Genomic DNA, 22,976 nt, shown 5'->3' on the forward strand with positions numbered 1-22,976 from the left:
GTCCATACTCCACGTCCATACTCCACGTTCATACTCCACGTCCATACTCCACGTCCATACTCCACGTCCATACTCCACGTCCATACTCCACATCACTCCACGTCCATACTCCACGTTCATACTCCACGTTCATACTCCACGTCCATACTCCACGTTCATACTCCACGTCCATACTCCACGTCCATACTCCACGTCCATACTCCACGTCCATACTCCACGTCCATACTCCACATCACTCCACGTCCATACTCCACGTTCATACTCCACGTTCATACTCCACGTCCATACTCCACGTTCATACTCCACGTCCATACTCCACGTCCATACTCCACGTCCATACTCCACGTCCATCCTCCACGTCCATACTCACGTCCATACTCCACGTTCATACTCCACGTTCATACTCCACATTCATACTTCAAGTTCATACTCCACATTCATACTCCACATCCATACTCACGTTCATGCTCCACATTCATACTCCACGTTCATACTTCAAGTTCATACTCCACATTCATACTCCACGTTCATACTCCACATTCATACTCCACGTTCATACTTCAAGTTCATACTCCACGTTCATACTCCACGTCCATACTCCACGTCCATACTCCACGTTCATACTTCACGTTCATACTCCACGTTCATGGCCATAGAGAGGGGGGGTCGCTGATTGACAGGCCTCGCTTGTAGGAGAATCCACCAGGAAGAGGGTGATGAAGCCTTTGAGCCACGCTGTGTTCATGAAGGAAACTCAATTGTCAAAGCAAACTCTGTGTTATAAACGCTATCCGTCTCTTTTTAGGCGACAATGCGATAACAGAGGGAATTAGATGAATGAGAGGGGGCGGCTGAGCAGAAATCTGTGGAGAGAAGAAGCAGCTATAAAAGCTTTATTCAATGAGTCAAAATGAGCGGTGAGGAAGGAAGAAGGGAGGAAGAAGGGAGGAAAGAGAGGGAGGAGAGTGGACGCCGTATCCCAGATGCCTCAGCTCAGATCCGGGCTGCGACTCACGCCAGCTCACTGTGAACAGATGGTTTCTGTGGAACACACACACACACACACACACACACACACACACACACACACACACACACACACACACACACACACACACACACACACACACACACACACACACACACACACACAGACACACACCAGCAGAACAGCAAATTAGAGGGGCCAATTAGAAATGGCTGCCATTCTGAGCCAAGGAGAGAAAAACCAACATGGCAGAGGGTTATTGAAGCGGCAGAGCCGTGACCGTGGGGGGGGCAGGGGGGGCAGGGGGGGCTCCGCAGCTCCGTGGGCTCGTTTATTAACTGATAAACTCTCCCTGAATTTCATCTGCTCTGCTGTTCATTAGGGTTTACGAGCTGAGCTGATGCTCCACTCTGATAAACGGCAGGTGGATCAATAACTAGTGTTGTTTCTGTCAGCCTGTTTCAGTTTGAGTTCTAGTCTAGTCTTTGGGTCCAGCTATCATTTTTTATTAGTTTTAGTCACGTTCATTCTCCTTTTATTCGTGTCAATTTTCAGTCGACTAAAAGTCTGAGCATTTTAGTCTTATTTTAGTCAGAATTGTCCATTTTAGTCTAGTTTTAGTCAAAGATTGTATTTAGCCAAACCCATTTTACAAAAAAAAAGTCACCAAATTTTGCATGCAAGCCAGGCCTGGCGATAAATTTGATATTTCATGGTTTGCGTTAATGGGCGTGGCCTAACGGCTCAACAGCGCCCCCCTAGAAAACTTTTCTCTGCCATAACTTTTGAATGGTTTGACATAAAGAGTTGTGGGTGGTGTCATCGGACTCGGTATTGAGTCCTTGACCATAATTGGTGAAAATTAGCCCCGCCCCTTCTTCTGATTGGTTGTCCCTATTTTCTGCTATAACTTTTCAATGGTTTGACATAGAGAGTTGTGGGTGGTGTCATCGGACTCGGTATTGAGTCCTTGACCTTATTTGGCCTGAATTAGCCCCGCCCCTTCTTCTGATTGGTTGTACCTTTTTTCTGCTATAACTTTTGAATGGTTTGACATAGGAAGTCGTGGGTGGTGTCATTTCTGATATGCTCATGGGGGGCGGTGGCCATGAGTGCGAGGGCCCGTTCATCGCTGCTTGCAGCTTTAATTATATTATTGTTACCTTATTGACTCAAGAATACATTCATTCCAGATACAGAAGACTCTAATTTGAGTTTACAACATATTTATTTTTCCTCATTTCTCCCCATCTTTTTCTTTTCCGACGACACATTTGTTTTTTTCTTTTCCACGTCTATGTAGGAAAGTGAAATGTGTAAAAAATGTATATTAAGGATCTTTGTTATAACATTTCATCTCGTCTCGTTTTGGTCAACGAAAACGAAGACACATTTTAGCAGAGTTTAGAGTTTTTATTTTGTAATCTACATTTTAGTCTGGTTTTTATTCGTCGACGATATTGCATTATATATTTAATTATCGTTATCGTCACATGACCAGCATTTTCGTTGCGTCTCGTTTTCCTCAGGTGATAAAGGTTCGTTGACGACGATATTTAGTCCGAATTTTCGTTGACGAAAGCAACTTTATCGATAACAGATAAACGTTAGCGCGGTAATATCTGCTCACCAGCTCCATTATTCCCTGAAATAATCTCATCCCTCCATCCTTCCCTCCATCGTGTTACTTCTCTCAGTTTCTATTCTCCACTTTTAAAGAACTCGTGGTTTCTCTTTTCACTTCAAAGCAAACGAGTCACGTCTGAAAATATCATTTGAGTGGTGGGAGATCATGTGAATAATGTTGAAGGATAAAAACGGAGCAGAAAAGCATCACAGCAGCGTGTGAAGTTCCCGTCTTCAGCGTTTGAAGATGTTCTGTGTGTTATCGCTTCCTAACATCCACAGGCTATGTTACGTTCTTCCAGAGATTTTAAGTGGGAGCTTTAAATCCTGCCAGGAGCCTCGACGTTCTGCGGTATTTACTGAACTCACAGTTGGAGGGAGTTGTTTGGAGAAGAGTCTGACGGTGAACAGATTCCTGACCACGGAACGAGGGAAAGGCTTCAGTTTCTGGCAGCTCGGCCTCCGCGGCTCAGCGACTCTTCAGCAGGGATGATTTTGGCTGTCAGCGAGTTTTGAACAAACAGATGGTTACTCCTTAGGTTACTCGCTGCTCTTTCTATCAAACCCGGTGTTAATATGTACTTTTCCCTCACTGACTACGTTTCCATGCGTCAATAACCCTTTTCTAAGCGGAATATAAGCAATAACCCGGTTGCACGGTCATGTAAACATCAATAACCCCTTTGAATAACCATAATTTGCTCATATTCCGTTTTTTAAAAACCCGAAAATGACCCCTGGGTTACTCCTTTTCTAACCCAAATATTTGGTCATGTAAACGCCAAACGGGATATCCCCATCAAACGGAACATGGATTTGTTTTCTGCGCATGTTCTTTTCACAAGGAATCCTGGTCTTTTGAGCCCAGGAAGTTCTTACACGTACGGTGGCCGAGACCCGCCATTGCTGAAAATAAAAGTAACGCTGCAAACAGAAACAAACGCCACTGCAAATAAAAGAAATGCTGAAAATATAAAGAAACGCCGCTGAAAATTTAAAAAAAAACTACGCAAATAAAAAAGCCACAACGGAAGTGAATTACCGGGGACTGTTTTTGCCGATGCACCGGTGTTGCACATTAAAAATGACACGTAGCGACGTTGAACACTAACCTTTTCACTTATTTTCTCGTTCGTTGTTCTTCTTATTCCTCGCTCTTCTTATTTCTTCCTTTTCACTTACGTCCTTTTCGTCTTCTTCTTCTCCTTTCACGTAAAAAACACCGGTGCATCAGCAAAAATAGTCCCCGATAATTCACTTTTTTTTGTGGCTTTTTTATTTGTGTCGTTTTTTTTTTTTTATTTGCAGCGGCGTTTCTTTATATTTGCAGCGTTTCTTTTATTTGCAGCAGCGTTTGTTTTTATTTGCAGCATTTATTTTATTTGCAAAGCATTTATTTTTTTTGCAGAGTTTCTTTTTATTTGCAGCGTTTCTTTAATTTTCAGCAATGGCGGGTCTCGGCCACCGTACTTATGAACATGGCGAAACGCAAGACCAGGAGGAGACTAATCACTTCATAAATGGCATGAAAGATATGAACATTTCTGCATTTGTAGATGGTAGAAAGTACCGGGATAGCTAGATTTACAAAAAGGTGAGAGAAAAGTTGCGCAAAGCAGGATTTGTACGAACGCCAGACCAGATCAAGCTCCGCTGGAAGACGCTGAAAAAGGAGAACAACAGGGCCGAGAAACAAAACGACTTCTACTGGGCTGTTGATTATCCGCCGTGCTGCTGTTATTGTTGTTGTTTTGAATTTGGATACAGGAAGAAGAAGCGGAAATGACGGGAATTGCGTCATGATGTTCTCTGTGCGTCGCTGGTTTGATCCAGATATCCCAAATCATTAATCACCATGTATACAGGGATAACCCTGTTTGCTCACGCATGGAAACAGATTATCCCCAACCGGAATATTGACCTTAACCCGAATTTTGACTGCATGTAAACGTAGTCATTGTAATTGGATTTACGTGTTCCTCTTCTCAAGACGTGGATGAATGAGACTCCACACCAGCGGTCTCCTTTTATCTGTTTTTAAGTAAACCTACTTTAAAAAGCTTCCGTGTGACGAGCATTTAGAGGATTAAAGGGGAAACGCTTTACTTCGTGACTTATAAATGAAGAGTGACAGACGTTTCCAGCCGCAAACAAATTAGAGGAAGCAGCCGCTAATAAGCAGAACAAATATTATTCTGTGATGGATTCAGTCGTCGGGCTTAATTACACACTCTGTCTGTCGTCTGCAGCGCTGAGCTCACGCCTGTCAGGGGGGCGTAACTGAAAAGGACAGTTAAGGTTAGATTTTACTCTTGAGAGTATCCAGGCTTTTATTGTGCAAATGTAAAGAGAATCAAACTATGATTCGTATCACTATTTAAAATGATGTTGTTTGTAGCAGAGCCAAATTTAAAGTTTTAATGTAACTGGTTGTCAGAGTTGTGCAAGTTCCTAGTTCTCATGAACTATGGAAGTGCAGGCAGGACAGTGCACTGCTTTGTTTCTAATACTGAAAAGTCAGGAAGCAACTTAAAGGAGCATAAGGCTCCTTTTAAGAAATGAGACTCTCTAGCGCCACCCTTCACCACGACGGCCGTTGGGGGTACTGCAGCCAACAGTGAAGCCGGCACGGGAGAACGGGGAGAACGTGCATGCAGCGTCATGTGACGTCACATCCAAAGGACAGCGCGGGAAATTCGGCGGCCGAATTGCAGCACATTTTGCAGCACACAGCCTGTTCAAGGCAACGGAGAGATACACTAGAGGATCATTCTTTTGGGTTTGGAACGCTTCATCTGACATTATTACTAGAAAACTTAAACGATACGAATTTTTTCATAAATCCTGCCTCAATCCTGCCTCAAGCTCCTTTAAATAAGAGAATGTTAGACAAAAATAATAACTACTATAAAAATGAAAATTAATAAAAGTAGTTCCTACCAGCAGCGTGTCGTTTAGACAAAACCTGAATAGTTTAGTTACTTTCCAACGTATTCCTGTTAATGATATACATCACCACAAATGACTGAAGTATCAAAAGTATCAATATTTTAGTTTGAGAATTGATTTCGGAGCATACATATCTGGTATCGGAAGTATGGATATTTCAGTATGGATCCGCGCATCAATATTAATGACTAATACAGGAGGTTTTGTTGTGGAGCAGGAGGAGAGACGACCAACTCTTTACATCAAAGAGGAAAATAACTCCATCACTATCAATCATTTCTGTTTTTTTATGACACATATTTGAAACATCTATTTTCTTTCCCCAGAGGCTGTTTATTTTTATTTTTTTTATTTTTACCTTGTCTGCACACATATTAATGGTTGATACCATGCCGGTAAAAACCTAAGGCATATATATGTGCATTATTACTATATTTAATATATATACATATATATACGCATACATACGCATACACATACATATATATACACAAACAAACCCAGGGGGGGGGGGCGGTGACATCCACTGCCAATCCAGGAAGCAGGAACACACGGAGGCCTCACGTCAAGCACTGGAAATCTGCAACAAAAACCACAAACCCCAGAGGCTGTTTTTCTTGAAGAACAGGAGTTTTTTTCTCCGGTTCTTCTGCACTCAGCAGTGCAGCGGTTTCACCTCAGCAGAAATGTGGAGGCTTGTACACCTGAAGCTGCTGCTTCAGCTCAGTCTGGACGGACTTGATGGATTCCTGCAGAACGGCAGTCTCTTCTGCGGATTTAGCTTCAGTGTGAGTTTATGCTGAAGTCACATGAAATGACTTCAGGAGAAAAACTTCACTCTTTGCAGATGATGTTCGTTCATTTGTTCGTTTGTTCGTTCGTTCGTTCGTTCGTTCGTTTGCGTTTATTTCGTACATGTATAAAAAAAACAAGAAAAAAGACAAGAAAACAAATACAGGTTGGCTTTCCACCACATAAAAAAAAACATCAAAACATATATTTCAAATTACATGTTTGAAAAGCAGTGGGGGGAAGTATAAACTTATTTAATCTTACCCCCTTTCCACTGTCTGTATTTATTTTTTATTCTATACACTAATTTGTATAAATATATATCATATAATATAACTATGATGTAAATATAATACGTATATCTAAGTATATAAACATACAAAGACAACATGACAGAATAGCAGAACACAAACAGCTGGTGATCTTTAAACACAGTCTTCACCTTTATACCTCAAATAAACCATTTCTTTCTATTTCTTGTTAAATTGTTTTATGTTTGTACATTCTTTTAACTCCAAATTCAAACCATTCCACAGTTTAATTCCACACACTGATACACAAAAAATCTATGAATATTGAAGCACTATGACACATTATTTCAGTATCCAAGATATAAGAGTGTTAGTTTTCCTCAAGGTGCGAGCTGCTCTAATTAAAAGGCTTCCCACTGAGATTTTGCTCTCATCTGTTTCCTCTTGTTCCTTTTTAATATCTGCAGCGTTTTTCACTCCCTTTCTTTCATAACATGCAGAGCTTCCCGTCAGCTCTATTGCAACGCCGTCCATTTATTTCCCCTTGTAGCTCTTTTGTGTTTCCTTTTAATAGCTTCCTCTTCACACCCTGCATCCTCCTCTTCCTCTCCTTTGTCTCTGGAATCCATCACCGGCTGGCGCTTTGCCAATCACTGATGTGTATCAGTTTGCTTTCACTGATAATGAAATGCACTCTCTTTCCCTTCGAATTGCAGTCTGCATATTAACATTCCCAGTATCCTGATCAGATACAGGGGATATTTTTTGAAAGACAGGGAGGCTACAACCTCAGGGGTCAGTTTAATTTAAAAGTTCTCAACAGACTTTATCACTGAAGAGCTTTTGTATTATATGTGTATATGTGTATATATATATATATATATATATATATATATATATATATATATATATATATATATATATATATATATATATATATATATATATATATATATAAAATTATATATGTCGACCTGCGGAGAGAAACTGTGGAACAGCCTGAACATCGAGATAAAGCAAAGTCAAAACATATCACCATTTAAAAAAAGATACAAAGAAACATTCTATTCAAAATACAGATTCGAATATGTTATATGTAGGTATGTATATGGATATATTGAGTTGTATTATACGTACAGTATTTGTGTATCTATATCTCTATTAATATATATTGATTTATAGTTATATGTAGATATGTCGATATGTAGATTTATAGTAATTTTTATGTATATAATTGGAGATAAATATATGAACCAGTGTATATAGCACATCTACTCTTATATAGTTATTCAAGTGTATTGTTATACCATTGCTGTCTATTGTTCTCTATTATATTGTAGTATTATAGTAAAGTAATGATAATGTAATACTATACATTATAATTACTTCTATTATTACATACAGACATAGTAGCACAACTAAATGTTGGGCGTTGGTTTTGTTTTCTTTTGTTTGCCTTGATTTGTTTTGATTTTGACTATATTTATATATACATATAATTGAGTATTATATCCAGGGCTGCACATAATTATTTTGGTCTGGTGCTCAGAGGAGCCCCTGGATATGTGACTTGGAGCTCCAAAAACGCGGTGACCCGTCTCGCCGGATCGATAAAAGAGGGATGCAGGAATAAGTTATAGGCAAAATGATATTTATTCACTTATAAAGATGAATGGCTCAATATGGTCCTTTACAAAGTTAATTTATTTCAATAATTCAACTAGAATATGGTGTAAAAGTTAATTTATTTCAATAATTCAACTAGAATATGGTGTAAAAGTTAATTTATTTCAATAATTCAACTAGAATATGGTGTAAAAGTAAATTTTTTTCAATAATTCAACTAGAATATGGTGTAAAAGTTCATTTATTTCAATAATTCAACTAGAATATGGTGTAAAAGTTAATCTATTTCAATAATTCAACTTAAAAGGTGAAACTAATATATTACCTAGTCTTATTACATGCAAAGCAAGATATGTTGAACCTTTATTTGTTATAATTTTGATGATGGAATTGTTTATTGATTTCATAAAATATTCGCTAATTTATTTTTTATTTGGGGTTTTGTAATGTTGGTGGATCCGTGAGGTCTGCCCAAGTTGGGGGATTTCGTTGGTTTTTTAATGTGCATGTTCGAAATAAAATCTTCAAATCAAATCAAAAATCCCCCAACGTTGTGTCGATCTGACCATCCTCTCCTCAGTCGTCTCAGCGCTGCGTTGCAGGAGTTTGCTTGACCTTTTACAGATGATGGCGATTCCTGTCACCTCAGACCAGGAACCAGCAGTCAGTCTGTTAGTAATCTGTAGATATGGAGCTCCTTATCAGTTTGACTGAGAGTGGCCACGGTTACATCATGTTTTTTAATTCGGAATTAATTATTCTGAATAAAACTATTCAGAATTAAACTATTTCCTTCGAGTTTACATGGAAATAGTAATTCCAAATTGAGGTTGACATGAACAGCACGTTTGATGGTCTTTCTCCAATTCCTCTTAATGTCTGGGGGTTGGGTCTGATTGGATAGGGGGGGGACCGGAAGTTAAACTACCGGAAGAAAAACTAACTTAGCCGCTACAACTTTGAAAAGCTCACAATTTTGATGTTTCCTGTTTCCAGCTGTTCTTTTAATTATTTCTATTTATTAAATAAATGGTCTCTGCTCTTGACCAGCGTTTACTGCGTGCTGAATCTTGAAACTTTGTTTGGAAAACAAGCCCAGCGGGGAATATAAGATCATGGAGACAGACGGGGGAGGGAACGAGCAGAAAGAAAGACCGGGATTAATTTAAAGAGGAATGAGTGTAAACATGATCGCGGAATTATTCTATTCGGATTTAAAATCGGAATAAACCAGCCACTTACTTCGGAATTAAGTTTAATTCGGAATGGCCATTTTAATTCGGAATTAGGTGATTACATGGTAATTTTTACTCATTTTAAATTGGATTTCATTTTAATTCTGAATTAAGGAGGAATTAAACTTCCATGTAAACGCATTCACTATTGCCCGTCTGGACGAGCCGCCCGTTTGGTTCCCGGAGGACGAGCTGCTTGTATTTAACCTTAGTAATAAATCCTGAAGGAGCTCTGGACGGTCGGAACATTCACGGACGGTCATGAGTGCTGAGAACGACCATAAAGGAGAATTTTTGAACCATAAACATTGATTAAATGTAGAGCAAAGGAATTTGATTCAACTAAAAGTGAAAGGAGGAATAATGACTTATGAGATCTATCAGAAAATCTCCTGAGCGACTCAGTTTTTCAACTTGTGCGACCAGCTTTTATGGGTCACAAAGGTTGTGTTCACACCACCGTCCCAGGTCTGATTTATATCACTCAGATTCTGTCAGGAGATTTGTTCACAGCCAAAAACCACTTTGGATAAAACTGAGGTGGTTTAAAACACGACTCTAACTGGATTTTCAGAGATGCGTTATAGTCTGAATCATCTGGTTGCTCATAAATGTTTTTGGCCACGCCCTTCGTAAACGACGGTGTCGGCCAGAGATGAAAGTGATCAGTTCAGACTCCGTTTGTTTTGACCTGCTGGAGAATCTTTGTGACGATGCTGAAGTGAAGCAGCACCGAGCAGCCGGTTCCGGTTCCAGGTCCAGCTCCATATTGAGCTCCAGCTCCAGCTCCACCTCCTCCTCCAGCTCCTCCTCTAGCTCCAGGTCCAGCTCCAAAGCCAGTCCCCCCCCGCCCTCCTCTCCGGCTTGTTTACTCCACTTCCATCCATGTGCGTTACCATAGCAACCTGGATCCAATCACCTCCAATACATAATGCAGTCAGGAAGATTGAAAAACTGGACTTAGACGACAATCTAAACAGAATGAAAACTCTCCGGAGACGTGTTACTGCTTAATGCAAAAGTCCATTATTTATTTCATTGCTCTAAAATATATTAAGAACATCTTGAATTGTTAAATGACTGAAACAGCTCAGTCTGCTTGGGGGCTGAATATGAATATGCAGAGATACTTAGGTGCCCTTTAAAGATAACGAGGACTGTAACTGATCAACAGTGTGAAATCTGATTAGCGACGGACCAGTCCTACTTGGCAATATTTGATAAACATTCACTCTTTTCACGTGCATTTGATGTGGCGTTTTTCGTCATTTCATTCTTAGGCCCCGTTTCCATGTATCAAAAACTGTGGTGTTTTCATGCATTTTGGCCGTTCGTTTACACGAAAATGAAGCTCAAAGTCACCAAAAACCATCATTCCTGAAAACTCCGGCACCAGCGTCATGTGTGCGACCTGTTTACAATTTGTTTGTAACCGTCAATATTTTCTTGTATTTTACCTGTTTTATATTCTAACGTCACACTTAAAAGTAACTCCACTTCTCTGTCACTCCAAACTAAAGACTCTCGTTCATCTTGGAAGTAACTGGAAGTTACTCGTGTCATTTGTTGATGTTTTTTCCAGGATTCTGATTGGCTAGCATGACTTTATCTTCTCGTTACACTGCCCCCTGTAGGTTTGGCTGCTCATAGCACCTTAACAGATATTTATGCGGGTTTGTGTAAATGATGGTATTTTTCAAAACGTAGAGGGGGAAATATCAGTTTTTGTAAATACCCGGCTATGTGTAAATGTGGCCTTAGATTCATATTTACATCATAATAGAGGTTGCAACAAACTCAGTGTGGATGTTTGTAGGCAGCTCTTGGCTTGTGCACTCCTGCATTCACTCCTGCGTTCACTCCTGTGTTCACTCCTGCGTTCACTCCTGCGTTCACTCCTGCGTTCACTCCTGCGTTCACTCCTGCGTTCACTCCTGCATGCACTCCTGCATTCACTCCTGCATTCACTCCTGCATTCACTCCTGCATTCACTCCTGCGTTCGCTTCTGCGTGCGCTCCTGCGTTCACTCCTGCGTGCACTCCTGCGTTCACTCCTTCGTTCATTCCTGCGTGCACTCCTGCATTGACTCCTGCGTTCACTCCTGCGTTCACTCCTTCGTTCATTCCTGCGTGCACTCCTGCATTGACTCCTGCGTTCACTCCTGCGTGCACTTCTGCATTCACTCCTGCGTGCACTCCTGCGTGCACTCCTGTGTTCACTCCTGCGTTCACTCCTGCGATCACTCCTGCGATCACTCCTGCGATCACTCATGTGATCACTCCTGCGTTCACTCCTGCGTGCACTCCTGTGTTCACTCCTGCGTTCACTCCTGCGTGCACTCCTGCGTTCACTCCTGCGTTCACCCCTGCGTTCACTCCTGCATTCACTCATGCGTGCACTCCTGCGTTCACTCCTGCGTGCACTCCTGCATTCACTCCTGCGATCACTCCTGCGATCACTCCTGCGATCACTCCTGCGATCACTCCTGCGATCACTCCTGCGATCACTCCTGCGATCACTCCTGCGTTCACTCCTGCGATCACTCCTGCGTTCACTCCTGCGTGCACTCCTGCGTGCACTCCTGCGTTCACTCCTGCATGCACTCCTGCGTGCACTCCTGCGTTCACTCCTGCGTTCACTCCTGCATTCACTCCTGCGATCACTCCTGCGATCACTCCTGCGTGCACTCCTGCGTTCACTCCTGCGTGCACTCCTGCGTTCACTCCTGCGATCACTCCTGCATGCACTCCTGCGTGCACTCCTGCGTTCACTCCTGCATTCACTCCTGCGTTCACGCCTGCATTCACTCCTGCGTGCACTCCTGCGTGCACTCCTGCGTGCACTCCTGCGTTCACTCCTGCATTCACTCCTGCGTTCACTCCTGCGTGCACTCCTGCGTTCACTCCTGCATTCACTCCTGCGTTCACTCCTGCATTCACTCCTGCGTTCACTCCTGCGTTCACTCCTGCGTGCACTCCTGCGTTCACTCCTGCGTGCACTCCTGCGTGCACTCCTGCGTTCACTCCTGCATTCACAGGGAGGTACAATCACCTGGTGACCAAAACAATCTGTTCCCTCTGAGTTCATGAACCTCCCTGCGGTGAACTATTATTATCCGGAGTAACGGCAGGTTCTGACACGACACACAGGAAGAAGAGAGTACATGATTTCATTATTTAGATATCAGGATACATTCATGATCTACATGATCTAATTAAATGTATTATCTCAATGATCGTTGTTGTTTTGGGAGCGAGGAACTGGAAATAAACTCAGCCCATCAGACTCCTCATCCGCCGTCGTCACAGACTCACCAGCAATCTGTTGTGTCATTATTGATCAGCGGTGGGAGCTGAGCCGGGTTTACACAGAGCATGAGTGTGTAAACTTTCCACCAGTCATTTGATAGATTAGTGTGCTGTAATAAAGGCCGGGATAAACATTGATTAATGCGTGGGTGAGTGTTGTGTTCCAGAGGAAGGGAATTTATGTAAACGTGTGCAGGATAAACACTGCTCCAGAGCACTGGAAGCAGCAGCGAGGCCCAAAGCTTACGAGCTTTAGTCTGGGGAAGCTGAATTCAGACAAAGCAGAGGCCGAAACAAACATTTAACCACAACAAAAAGAAAGAAACCAAATGCAGCAAAATGTGGGACGTGATGAAAGAGTTGAAGAGTCAATGTCCCAAGAAAATTTGAACATATCACTCCAATTCTGTCGTCCCTTCATCGGCTTCCTGTTCAATATCGCATTGATTTTAACATTTTATTTCTGACTTTCGAGGCCCTAAATAACCAAGCCCCTGGTTATTTTAAAGAGCTTTTAACCCCCTACCTGCCAGGGCCTCTCTCAGATCATCCCAGGGCCGGCTTTTGCAGTCCGGGCCCCCAAACTTTGGAACTCTTTACCTGCTGAGATCAGCTCAGCTAAATCCCCCACTGCTTTTAAATCTTTACCGAAAACATTCCTGTTTAGAAAAGCTTTTATTGTGGTGTGAATATTGTTATTAGGGCCCGAGCACTTACAGTGCAAAGGCTCTATTGTATCTGTAGGAATTTTTTTTTTTTTTTTTTTTCCTTCTTCCGACGAAATGAATGCCTTTTTTCCCCCTAAACGTGCCCCAAAAGTCACCAAATTTTGCACCAAGCCAAGGCGATAAATGTGATATTTAATGGTTTGCATTAATGGGCGTGGCAAAATGGCTCAACAGCGCCCCCCGGAAAACTTTGTGCCTCAAGCCCCACAATACGGTTTGACGTACATGCACGAAAATCAGTACACACCTGTATCATGTCGCAACTTAAAGAAAAGTCTCTTGGCGCCATGGCCAAAACCGAACAGGAAGTCGGCCATTTTGAATTAATTGTGTAATTTTGGCGCAATTTATGCCATTTCTTCTGCAGTTAATACGGCCCGAACCGTAACGTGCACCCAGGTGTGTTATACATCAAAATGTGCATCTCGATCCGGCGACGATGGGCATTACTTTTCTCAGTCAAAAGTGTTACCGTGGCGACGCTAGACGCCAAAAAGCGCACCCCCCCCTTCATCTGATTGGTCCATATTTGATAGTTCCTACTTTCTGCAATAACTTTTGAATGGTTTGACATAAAGACTTGTGGGTGGTGTCATCGGACTCGGTTTTGATTCCTTGAACATAATTGGTGCAAAATAGCCCTGCCCCTTCATCTGATTGGTCGATATGTGATAGTTCCTATTTTCTGCCATAACTTTTGATTGGTTTGACATAAAGACTCATGGGTGGTGTCATCGGACTCAGTTTTGAGACTTTTGTTGGTGAAAATTGGACGCGCGAGGGCCGTTCATCGCTGCTTGCAGCTTCAATTATTTTTATAACTAAAGTGAAGTTTCTGTTGCAGGTGTGAGTGTGAGTGACGACCCCCCCCTCCACAGGGTGACCACCAGCCCCGCGGCAGCGGACCACCAGAGGGGGGCGCCGTGTCGCAGCAACAGCCTCCAGCCTCCGTCCACCCCGGCTCTGCCGCGCCGCTTCCTGCCCCCCCAGCCCCGCAGCTCCCCCGGAGGTCAGTAAGAGTAGAGCAACACTGTGTTTCAGCACGAGCTGGGAAAGTATCATTTACCAGAAACTGAGAGATAAATAGACACAATATTGTGCAAAAAACAGTGAGAAGGATTAGGGCTGGGGATCGATTCAAATGTCAAGAATCGATTCCGATTCTTAAGATTCAGAATCGATTATCACGATTTGATTCGATTCCGATATTGATTTGGGTTAGTGTTATTAAAACAGTTTTTTGAGCTGTTGCATGAATTATATGACTGTAGTTGTGCAACATATTGATACTAGTATAATATTGAGATTCAACAGCAAGTATTTAAAGTATTTAACCTTATATAAAGCAAAGAAATATAGACAATTTATGCAATCATAACTGAAAACTTTAATGTTTTCATACCTTTAAAAAAATAAACAGTCCACAATTAAACTTAACATGAATATTTACATGATGAAATAAAATGGGAAATAAATAGATTTTAAATAACTGTAACATGTCACAGTACCCTGAAAATCTGAACACGTCCCTAAACTACTAAACTACTATGGAAGAGTATTAGGGCCAGGCAGGAGAAAAATAAAAATAATATTTTAGAGGAGGAAGATTTTTTTTTCATTATGCACTTTTAAAAAAAAGTCGAGAAAAAAGTCGAAATGTCGAGAAAAAAGTCTAAATGTTGAGAAAAAAGTCAACATTTTGTGAATAAAGTTGAAATGTTGAGAAAAAAGGTGAATTTCGACTTCATTCTCAAAATTGTATTTCAACATTATTCTCAACAAAAAATAAAGAAAAATCCAAGGCACTCTTCTTCAAATATAAAAAGCCTTTATTTGAAATGGCTATTCCATGTGAAACATTTTGACTTTTTTTTTTCGACATTTCGACTTTTTTCTCGAAGTGTACAATAAAATAAAATCTTCCCCTCTCAAATATTTTTTCTCCTGCATGGCCCTAATACTCTTCCGTAAAACTACCATGAGGATGGACTCAGAAATGCTGGTATCGTGTGTCGGTGCAGTGAAATATAAACTTAAATATAACACCTGCATGACACGAACGCCGACAGTCATGCTTTTCACACACACTAGTATTTTCACACACACTAGTATTTTCACACACAGAGTTGACACCAGAGTTCTATAGTACCACACTTTTCACAGACATGTTTATTTGCTGTGTTTTAATAATTTACTATCTTAGAGGAAAACTATCCCGTCTTTTCACTCCTGCCATGTAAGAAAAAGGTATTTTTGGACAGCGAAACCCAGCAGACATCAGGGCTGTCACCAAACCATGTTTCTCTCGTGGTTTATCACAGATTTGGAGAATGTGATAGCAGTAAGAATATCTACCTCAATGTGCACTGATCTGATGCTAAAGGCATTGTATGTGTTTAATAAATAAGTATATTTAATCCTAAAACATGGACAAACACTACATTCATTTAAGTTATTGTCCATTTGGCTTGGTAAAATTTAGGATTAATAGCTACATATTTAATGAGGCAGAAAGCCATAAGACTGTGAATAAAATTTCCTGAATTTGAGACAAGCTTGCGAGTAATTTTATTTTCAGTTTCTTTCACTTTTTTTAGTTTGGGTCTAGATAAAACTGCAATGATTGAGGCTTTCAGGACAGAAGGAAGTCCAATATCCACCCAAACCCACTCCTTTAGGCTCGTTGTATCATCCTGACTTCTTGTAATAACAGCATTTATAATTTTGATTGAATGTCCTTTTAATCAGTATAATCTGATTTTATTCATATTGGATGTTGCTATACATTTGAAGGGTTTTATATTACTCGTTTTTTCGACGTACTACACTAAGTAAATGTATTTATCCTCATATCTTCCATGAAGTATGTTTTTACAGCATGGATTGGTCTTGGCTGTATTTCCAGCAGCTCAGACATTACTGTCTCATCAAATATTAAAGAAATATCTGGAGTCTACCCCGGGGGCAAGTGTGTCTTCATGATCTTGCTCTTCTGCCACTGCAAGATGCTGCTCGTTACTTTGATCAATATGGTGATGCTACAACCGTTGCAGTATCAATACTGATGGAAGGGCAGAACTAGGGATGGGAATTGATAAGATTTCTACGATTCCCGTTACATTTTTGATTTTGATTAACGATTCGGTTCTTTATCAATTCCCATATGAATGAATGAATGAATTAATTAATTAATTAATGAATGAATGAAGTTTATTTCAGTCATGACAACACAAAACAACACCAAAAAAACCTTGTGCACAGCATTAACATTTCATACAAAACCAAAAAATGTGTTGAACAATAACTGAAAAGGCATAGGCTGAAGCAAAATGCTTATAAAAGCCTATCCTATTGTACCAACTTTCTTTTTTTGGCTACCGACTTCCAGAAAACCAAAAAGAGAATAGAAAAGCAAAGAAACAACAAAAGGCAAAGAAACAATAGAAAAGCAAAGAAACATTTACAGATGGTCAATTGCACTTATAAGCTTCAAAAATAGCTTTACAAACCATTTTCTTAAATACAAAAAAAGAATGACATGTTTTTAAATTGATGTTGGCATCATTCCAGAATTTAACTCCAGTGATGGAGACACATCTCCTTTTCATACCTTTTTTAGCTAATTCCCATATCAATTCTAATTTGAAAAAAGGACAATAAAAGGTCGATTAGCATCACCAATATAACGTTTTAATAATAATAAAATAAATATTCTTCCGTAGAAATTAACAAAATACAACATAAATCATTCTGAGGAGTTAAAATTCTCTTTTTAAAAAGGATATATGAACTGAGTACTAAAAATAAAATTATGTCAGCCAGTCACAAATACAATCAAGTCAAATCCAATCAAACTGCATTTCAACACTTTGACAAAATATCCACTTGGCAATTACTGCAAGTTGCCCTGTTGTCTTTTTTACTGAAATGTAACCTGACTTTTGGGCGTTACTATCGCTTGGGTGCCACGTTTACTGTAGAGGGTCTGCATTGACGTCACTTCCCCACTGGACCAGCCCCCTTACTCGCACTGAGTGGCAAAACATCAGCAAAACCAGCTGCAACTAGTGGAGAAGACTGGATTATCGGCTTAAATTAGCGTCAGTTGGACTTTACAGTGACCCGTACAGTTACCCCAAGAACCAGTGGTCCATGGACATTAATATTTGGTACAGTTACCAAGAACCAGTGGTCCATGGACATTAATATTTGGTACAGTTACCAAGAACCAGTGGTCCATGGACATGAATATTTGGTACAGTTACCAAGAACCAGTGGTCCATGGACATTAATATTTGGCCACAAATCCAGTTTCCTGTTATTTATATGTACTTAATTTCTACGCCGGGGAAATACACGAAGCAAAGCTTGAAGGCATACAAAAGTCTGACGCTTGGTCCGACTTCAAGGCAGGATTTGTCGGAGAAATTAAAGTAATGAGGACACCGAACTTTATGATTGGACCGTTTAACGTTAGCTACCCAAAAATCCAACATTACCTGATACAACATGGGAACCGGAAATCCACGTTTCTGTGAATTGCAGCGATCCATTTGTCTCTCTTAAGCTTATTTTTCGGCAGTCTGTAAAACGATAACTCCGATTTCTTGCTAAATCTATGAGTTCAGTCGATCGCACAACAGCTCGGTCCCATTGTAGATGTTTTTTCTAGTTGCTCAAACTAAAGGTTTACGCTGACACTCAGTCTTTCTGACACTCAGTCTTTCTGCCACTCAGTTTTTCTGACACTCAGTCTTTCTGACACTCAGTCTTTCTGACACTCAGTGGGCGAAACCTGCTGTGAAGTTGCATCTGTGACATCATGCACATTCCCTCTATTCACAAGGAATTGAATCACTGGGAACGGGTTCTGAACAAGAACCGGTTCTCGATTCCCCTCCCTAGGCAGAACTGAGAGAATCAGGCACAATAACAAACGTGTCTTACTTCAGCACCATGGAGAGCGCCGTTGTTTAGTCAGTATAGAACACAAAAACGTGTTACTTCAGCACCATGGAGAGCGCCGTGGTTTAGTCAGTATACAACACAAAAACGTGTTACTTCAGCACCATGGAGAGCGCCGTGGTTTAGTCTGTACCCAACACAAAAACGTGTTACTTCAGCACCATGGAGAGCGCCGTGGTTTAGTCAGTATTCTCACTGACGTTTCAGATGATGGAGATTCTGACATAAACCAAACCCTAGTCCGATAAAGAAGCAGTCAGTGGGAAAGATCAGAGCAGGATTTTCATCTTAACCGCCCCTCTGGTGTGTGTTTGTAGCCAGGGATAACATTAGCACACGGTTCATGCCTACAGATGACAGACATCATTCCCAGCGCTGCCAGCAGCAGATCTGTGATTCTGATGCGTTCAGGCACAGTCGGAACCTCAGAGACGTGTGTCGTTTATGATCCACATATGAATAACAATTACTAAATTGGATGAATTTGCCTCTCATATTGAATGCCATTTATTTAAACTGCAGGGTCAATGCCAAACATGTGTATATAGGTGTGAGGATGTTATTATTGATGTTCATATAACGTGTGTGTGTGTGTGTATATGTATATATATATATATATATATATATGTATATATATATATATACATATATATATATATATATGTATATATGTATATATATATATATATATATATACATATATATATATATATATATATATATATATATATATATATATATATATATATGTATATATATATATGTATATCTATATACATATGTGTGTGTGTGTGTGTGTGTGTGTGTGTGTGTGTGTGTGTGTGTGTGTGTGTGTGTGTGTGTGTGTGTGTGTGTGTGTGTGTGTGTGTGTGTGTGTGTGTGTGTGTGTGTGTGTATGTGTTACAGTATATATGTAAATATAGATATATTTGTTTTTTTGTATAGAAATTAAATTAATTCCAACATATCCAACTAATATGAATCTTTTATTTTTATTAGAGAAAAGACTTCAAGTTATTTACAATACGCATTACAGAGAAAACACCAACAGATTATTTATTGAATCAAGATTACTGAAACTCCAAGATTTGGTTTAGTTACAGACACTCACAATCATGTAACAGCTAAATGTAAATTATTACCAGAAAACTTACAATACATGTTTACTTTCAGTTCAAACAATGAAGATTTAAAATTTAATTTTAAACATTTATTTGCCCGAACAACTCTAAAGCAGATGAGCATTTCAATTGTTGGAATTAAGTTATGGAATTCATTAAATTATGATTTAAATTTCAGTTTAAAAATACATTTAAAGAGAAAAAAATAGCAATGTATGGATGAAATAGTCTAAATGTATAATATATGCGTATGGAGACAGACAATCTATCTTTTATTTTCTTGTTTTTCTTTCCTTGTGATATTAACTAAGTAATTGTGCAGACCATCTGTTATTATTGTTCAATTTAGTTTTGAGGGAGGGGCAGGTAGAATAAGATTTTCTTCTTCCTTTCTGGTTATGGAATATGCTTTTGATTGTGTTGTCATTTTACTTGTTTGTTTCTTTTGTTTGCATATTTCCATGATCGGAATAAATAAAAATGAAATTAAATGAAATTAAATGAAATTCTGATTATAATGAAATAGAGTTTAGGGGGTAGGATTTAATAAGTTTTTACTTCTTCCTACTGCTTTTCGTGCATGTTAATTATGACGGATGCATGTTTTTATTTATATTTTTGTTTATTTTGTTTTTTTATTTACATTTATTTATTGATTATTATTGTTTTGTTTTGTATTCACTACTGTTTCATGTTTGAAATAAAATTTCAATTTCATTTCAATTTAAAAAAAAAAAACATCAATGGAAGTGGATGATCTAGTTTATGAAAAAACATATTTTCTCACTTTGCTTCTTATCCAAATCTGTAACAAGCTACCAGACTTCTGCCAAACCCCACAAAAGTTTGGTTATTTACTCAAAAGAGATGTGTGTTTTCCATGAGAAAGGTGGATCCTCATGTTTACAGCAACATTTACAAGAAAGATATGTGTGATAATATCATTCTCTGACCATTTCTGCAGCGTTTAACTAATTTAAAAGACAAATTCAAGGCCGTCTTGCTGGAGTATTTGCAAAAACAAAGGCCACGGTTAGGGCTGGGCGATATGAACCAAAAGTCATATCTCGATATTTTCTAGCTGAATGGCGATACTCGATATATATCGATATTTTTTCTGTGACATAATTGGGGTTTCCCCCAAAGCATTATAGCATAGCATCTCTGTTAGCATCTCTGTTAGCATCTCTGTTAGCATCTCTGTTAGCATCTCTGTTAGCTTCATTTTTTTCTGAGGCAAACCCTTAAAAAAACAGTCAGTTTTAATACAAAGCCTCGTGCCAAATGTCACACAGGTTCCTTTATTAACAGAGGTCTGCACAATATCAACATGTATAAAACAAATGAAATAAAAATAAACTGCCTGCATATATAGAATAAAAATGCTTCTTGAATAAAATAAAACAAATATCCCTTTCCTGCATAACAATTAAATTAAAATACACTGTGCAATTAATACAATGTAGACAGTAACAGGCAGACTTTTCCACTGAGGTTGACAGTTGTGCAAATAACAAAACATTTGTGCAAATCTCAAATAAAACATTCAAGTCAATTTGTCACAAAATAAGCTATATCAAAATCATAAAAAAAAAAAAATATATATATATATATATATATATATATATATATATATATATATATATATATATATATATATATATATATATATATATATATATATATATATATTAAAAAAGCCACAAAAGCAAAAAAATCAATTGGTACAAATCTCAGCAATTCAATTTTTTTTAAAGTTCAAAACAATGCAGTGTAATATATATATATTTTTAAAAATCGATATAAACGATATTGTCTCGTACCATATCGCGTTTGAAAATATATCGACATATATTAAAATCTCGATATATCGCCCAGCCCTAGCCACGGTTACATGATGCGACAGACGGACGAGGGAACGAGCAGCGCCGAAAGACCGGAATTAATTTAAAGCAGAATGAGTGTATACATGATCGTGGAATTATTCTATTCGGATTTAAAATCGGAATAAACCAGCCATTTACTTCGGAATTAAGTTTAATTCGGAATGGCCATTTTCCTTTGGAATTAGGTATTTACATGGTAATTTTTACTCATTTTAAATCGGATTTAATTTGAATGAAAGAGGAATTAAACTTCCCATGTAAACGCACTGAAAGTGGTCTCCGCTAACAGTGAGACGCCCTCCACTCTTGCATGACTGCACCAAAACTTGCATAGTGAACAGTCGTGCAGAGACGGGACATAAATGACATCTCTGCAGACCTAAATTATCTCTCAAGGGTTATATGGGGATTTGTTCGGGATCAGAGGCTTCTTTCCCATAAGGAGTTTAATGAGTTTTTTTTTTACAAGGCTTCTCTTCTCTCTCTCTTCTGCTTCACCACCGACTCTGCAAAACCTCTTGAAACCTTTTTCTTCCTACTCCGCAAACATCAAACCTTGTTTTTCCAAAGAATTTTATCATCGCCTTCCGCCATAATTTGGAATATCTGCGCAACACGTCTCACATTAACTCTTTTAAGTCAACTGCTTGTGTTATACCAGCACTACTCAATGCAGAAAAAAACATCAAGCACAAAAATAACATTTAAAAATATGTCAGTTCCTGATTGTTTCCTATGTTGCCAACTAAACTCATATTCCCGGAAAGGGCACAAAGGTGCCGGTTAGATCTCCCCCTTTCATGTGTTGCTTCTTCTTGAGAGAAGATCCTGAAAGACGTAGTCATCATGACACGCAGCAGGGGGGAGAGATGAAAGAGAAAATGTAGGAGAAGATTTTAAAGAAAAACAGAAAATTGCATAAATCTGAGAAGAAAGAAGAAAAAAGAAGAAAATGAAGCGAAGAGTGACGGCTGTTTTGATTCTTGTGCAATGCCTGGCAACGTCTCCGCTGGCACTTTTCCTAGTTTGTTGCTGTATAATTTGGATTTAAAATGTATTTTGGCAAAGTTTGCATAATTTAATCAAGACGCCATGCCAAGCAAATAAAAAGTACAAACGATTTTTGATGATAAAACAAATGATAAATACATAATGAAAAGGAAACACAGAAAACTTGAACATGCCTCTATGTCTCTTCATATATCCGCTAGAAGCTCTGCCTCTTTCTCAGGGTCTCAGATTTAAGTTATATAACATATTCTCATTAGTTTGTGGTCGGGGTCATTCCAAGATATTACAGTATTTCTTTCCCATAAACATATCAAATATTATGATTGATATTGATATTAATATGATTAATACATATAAAACAAAGGTATAATGCACATAGGCACGTACCTATGTACGTGTACAGTTATTTTGTTTATACTCGGGCAACTTCTCATATGGATTTATTTATGTATTTTGTTTCATTCTCTAAATCCTAAATGCACATTTTTT

At 39.1% G+C, this 22,976-nt stretch overlaps 1 protein-coding gene across 1 annotated transcript in view; it reads left to right on the forward strand.

The window, feature by feature from the left end:
* The window catches only part of mtus2a (microtubule associated tumor suppressor candidate 2a), an 89,809-nt gene that overhangs the window by 40,525 nt on the left and 26,308 nt on the right, over nucleotides 1-22,976 (forward strand). The window contains exon 6 of the mRNA XM_061739278.1: nucleotides 14,337-14,513. Coding sequence (XP_061595262.1) covers nucleotides 14,337-14,513 — 177 coding nt within the window. The remainder of the gene's footprint in view (nucleotides 1-14,336; nucleotides 14,514-22,976) is intronic.

This window comes from Cololabis saira, chromosome 14 (assembly GCF_033807715.1).
Source record: "Cololabis saira isolate AMF1-May2022 chromosome 14, fColSai1.1, whole genome shotgun sequence".
In the NCBI taxonomy this organism is placed as follows: domain Eukaryota; kingdom Metazoa; phylum Chordata; class Actinopteri; order Beloniformes; family Belonidae; genus Cololabis; species Cololabis saira.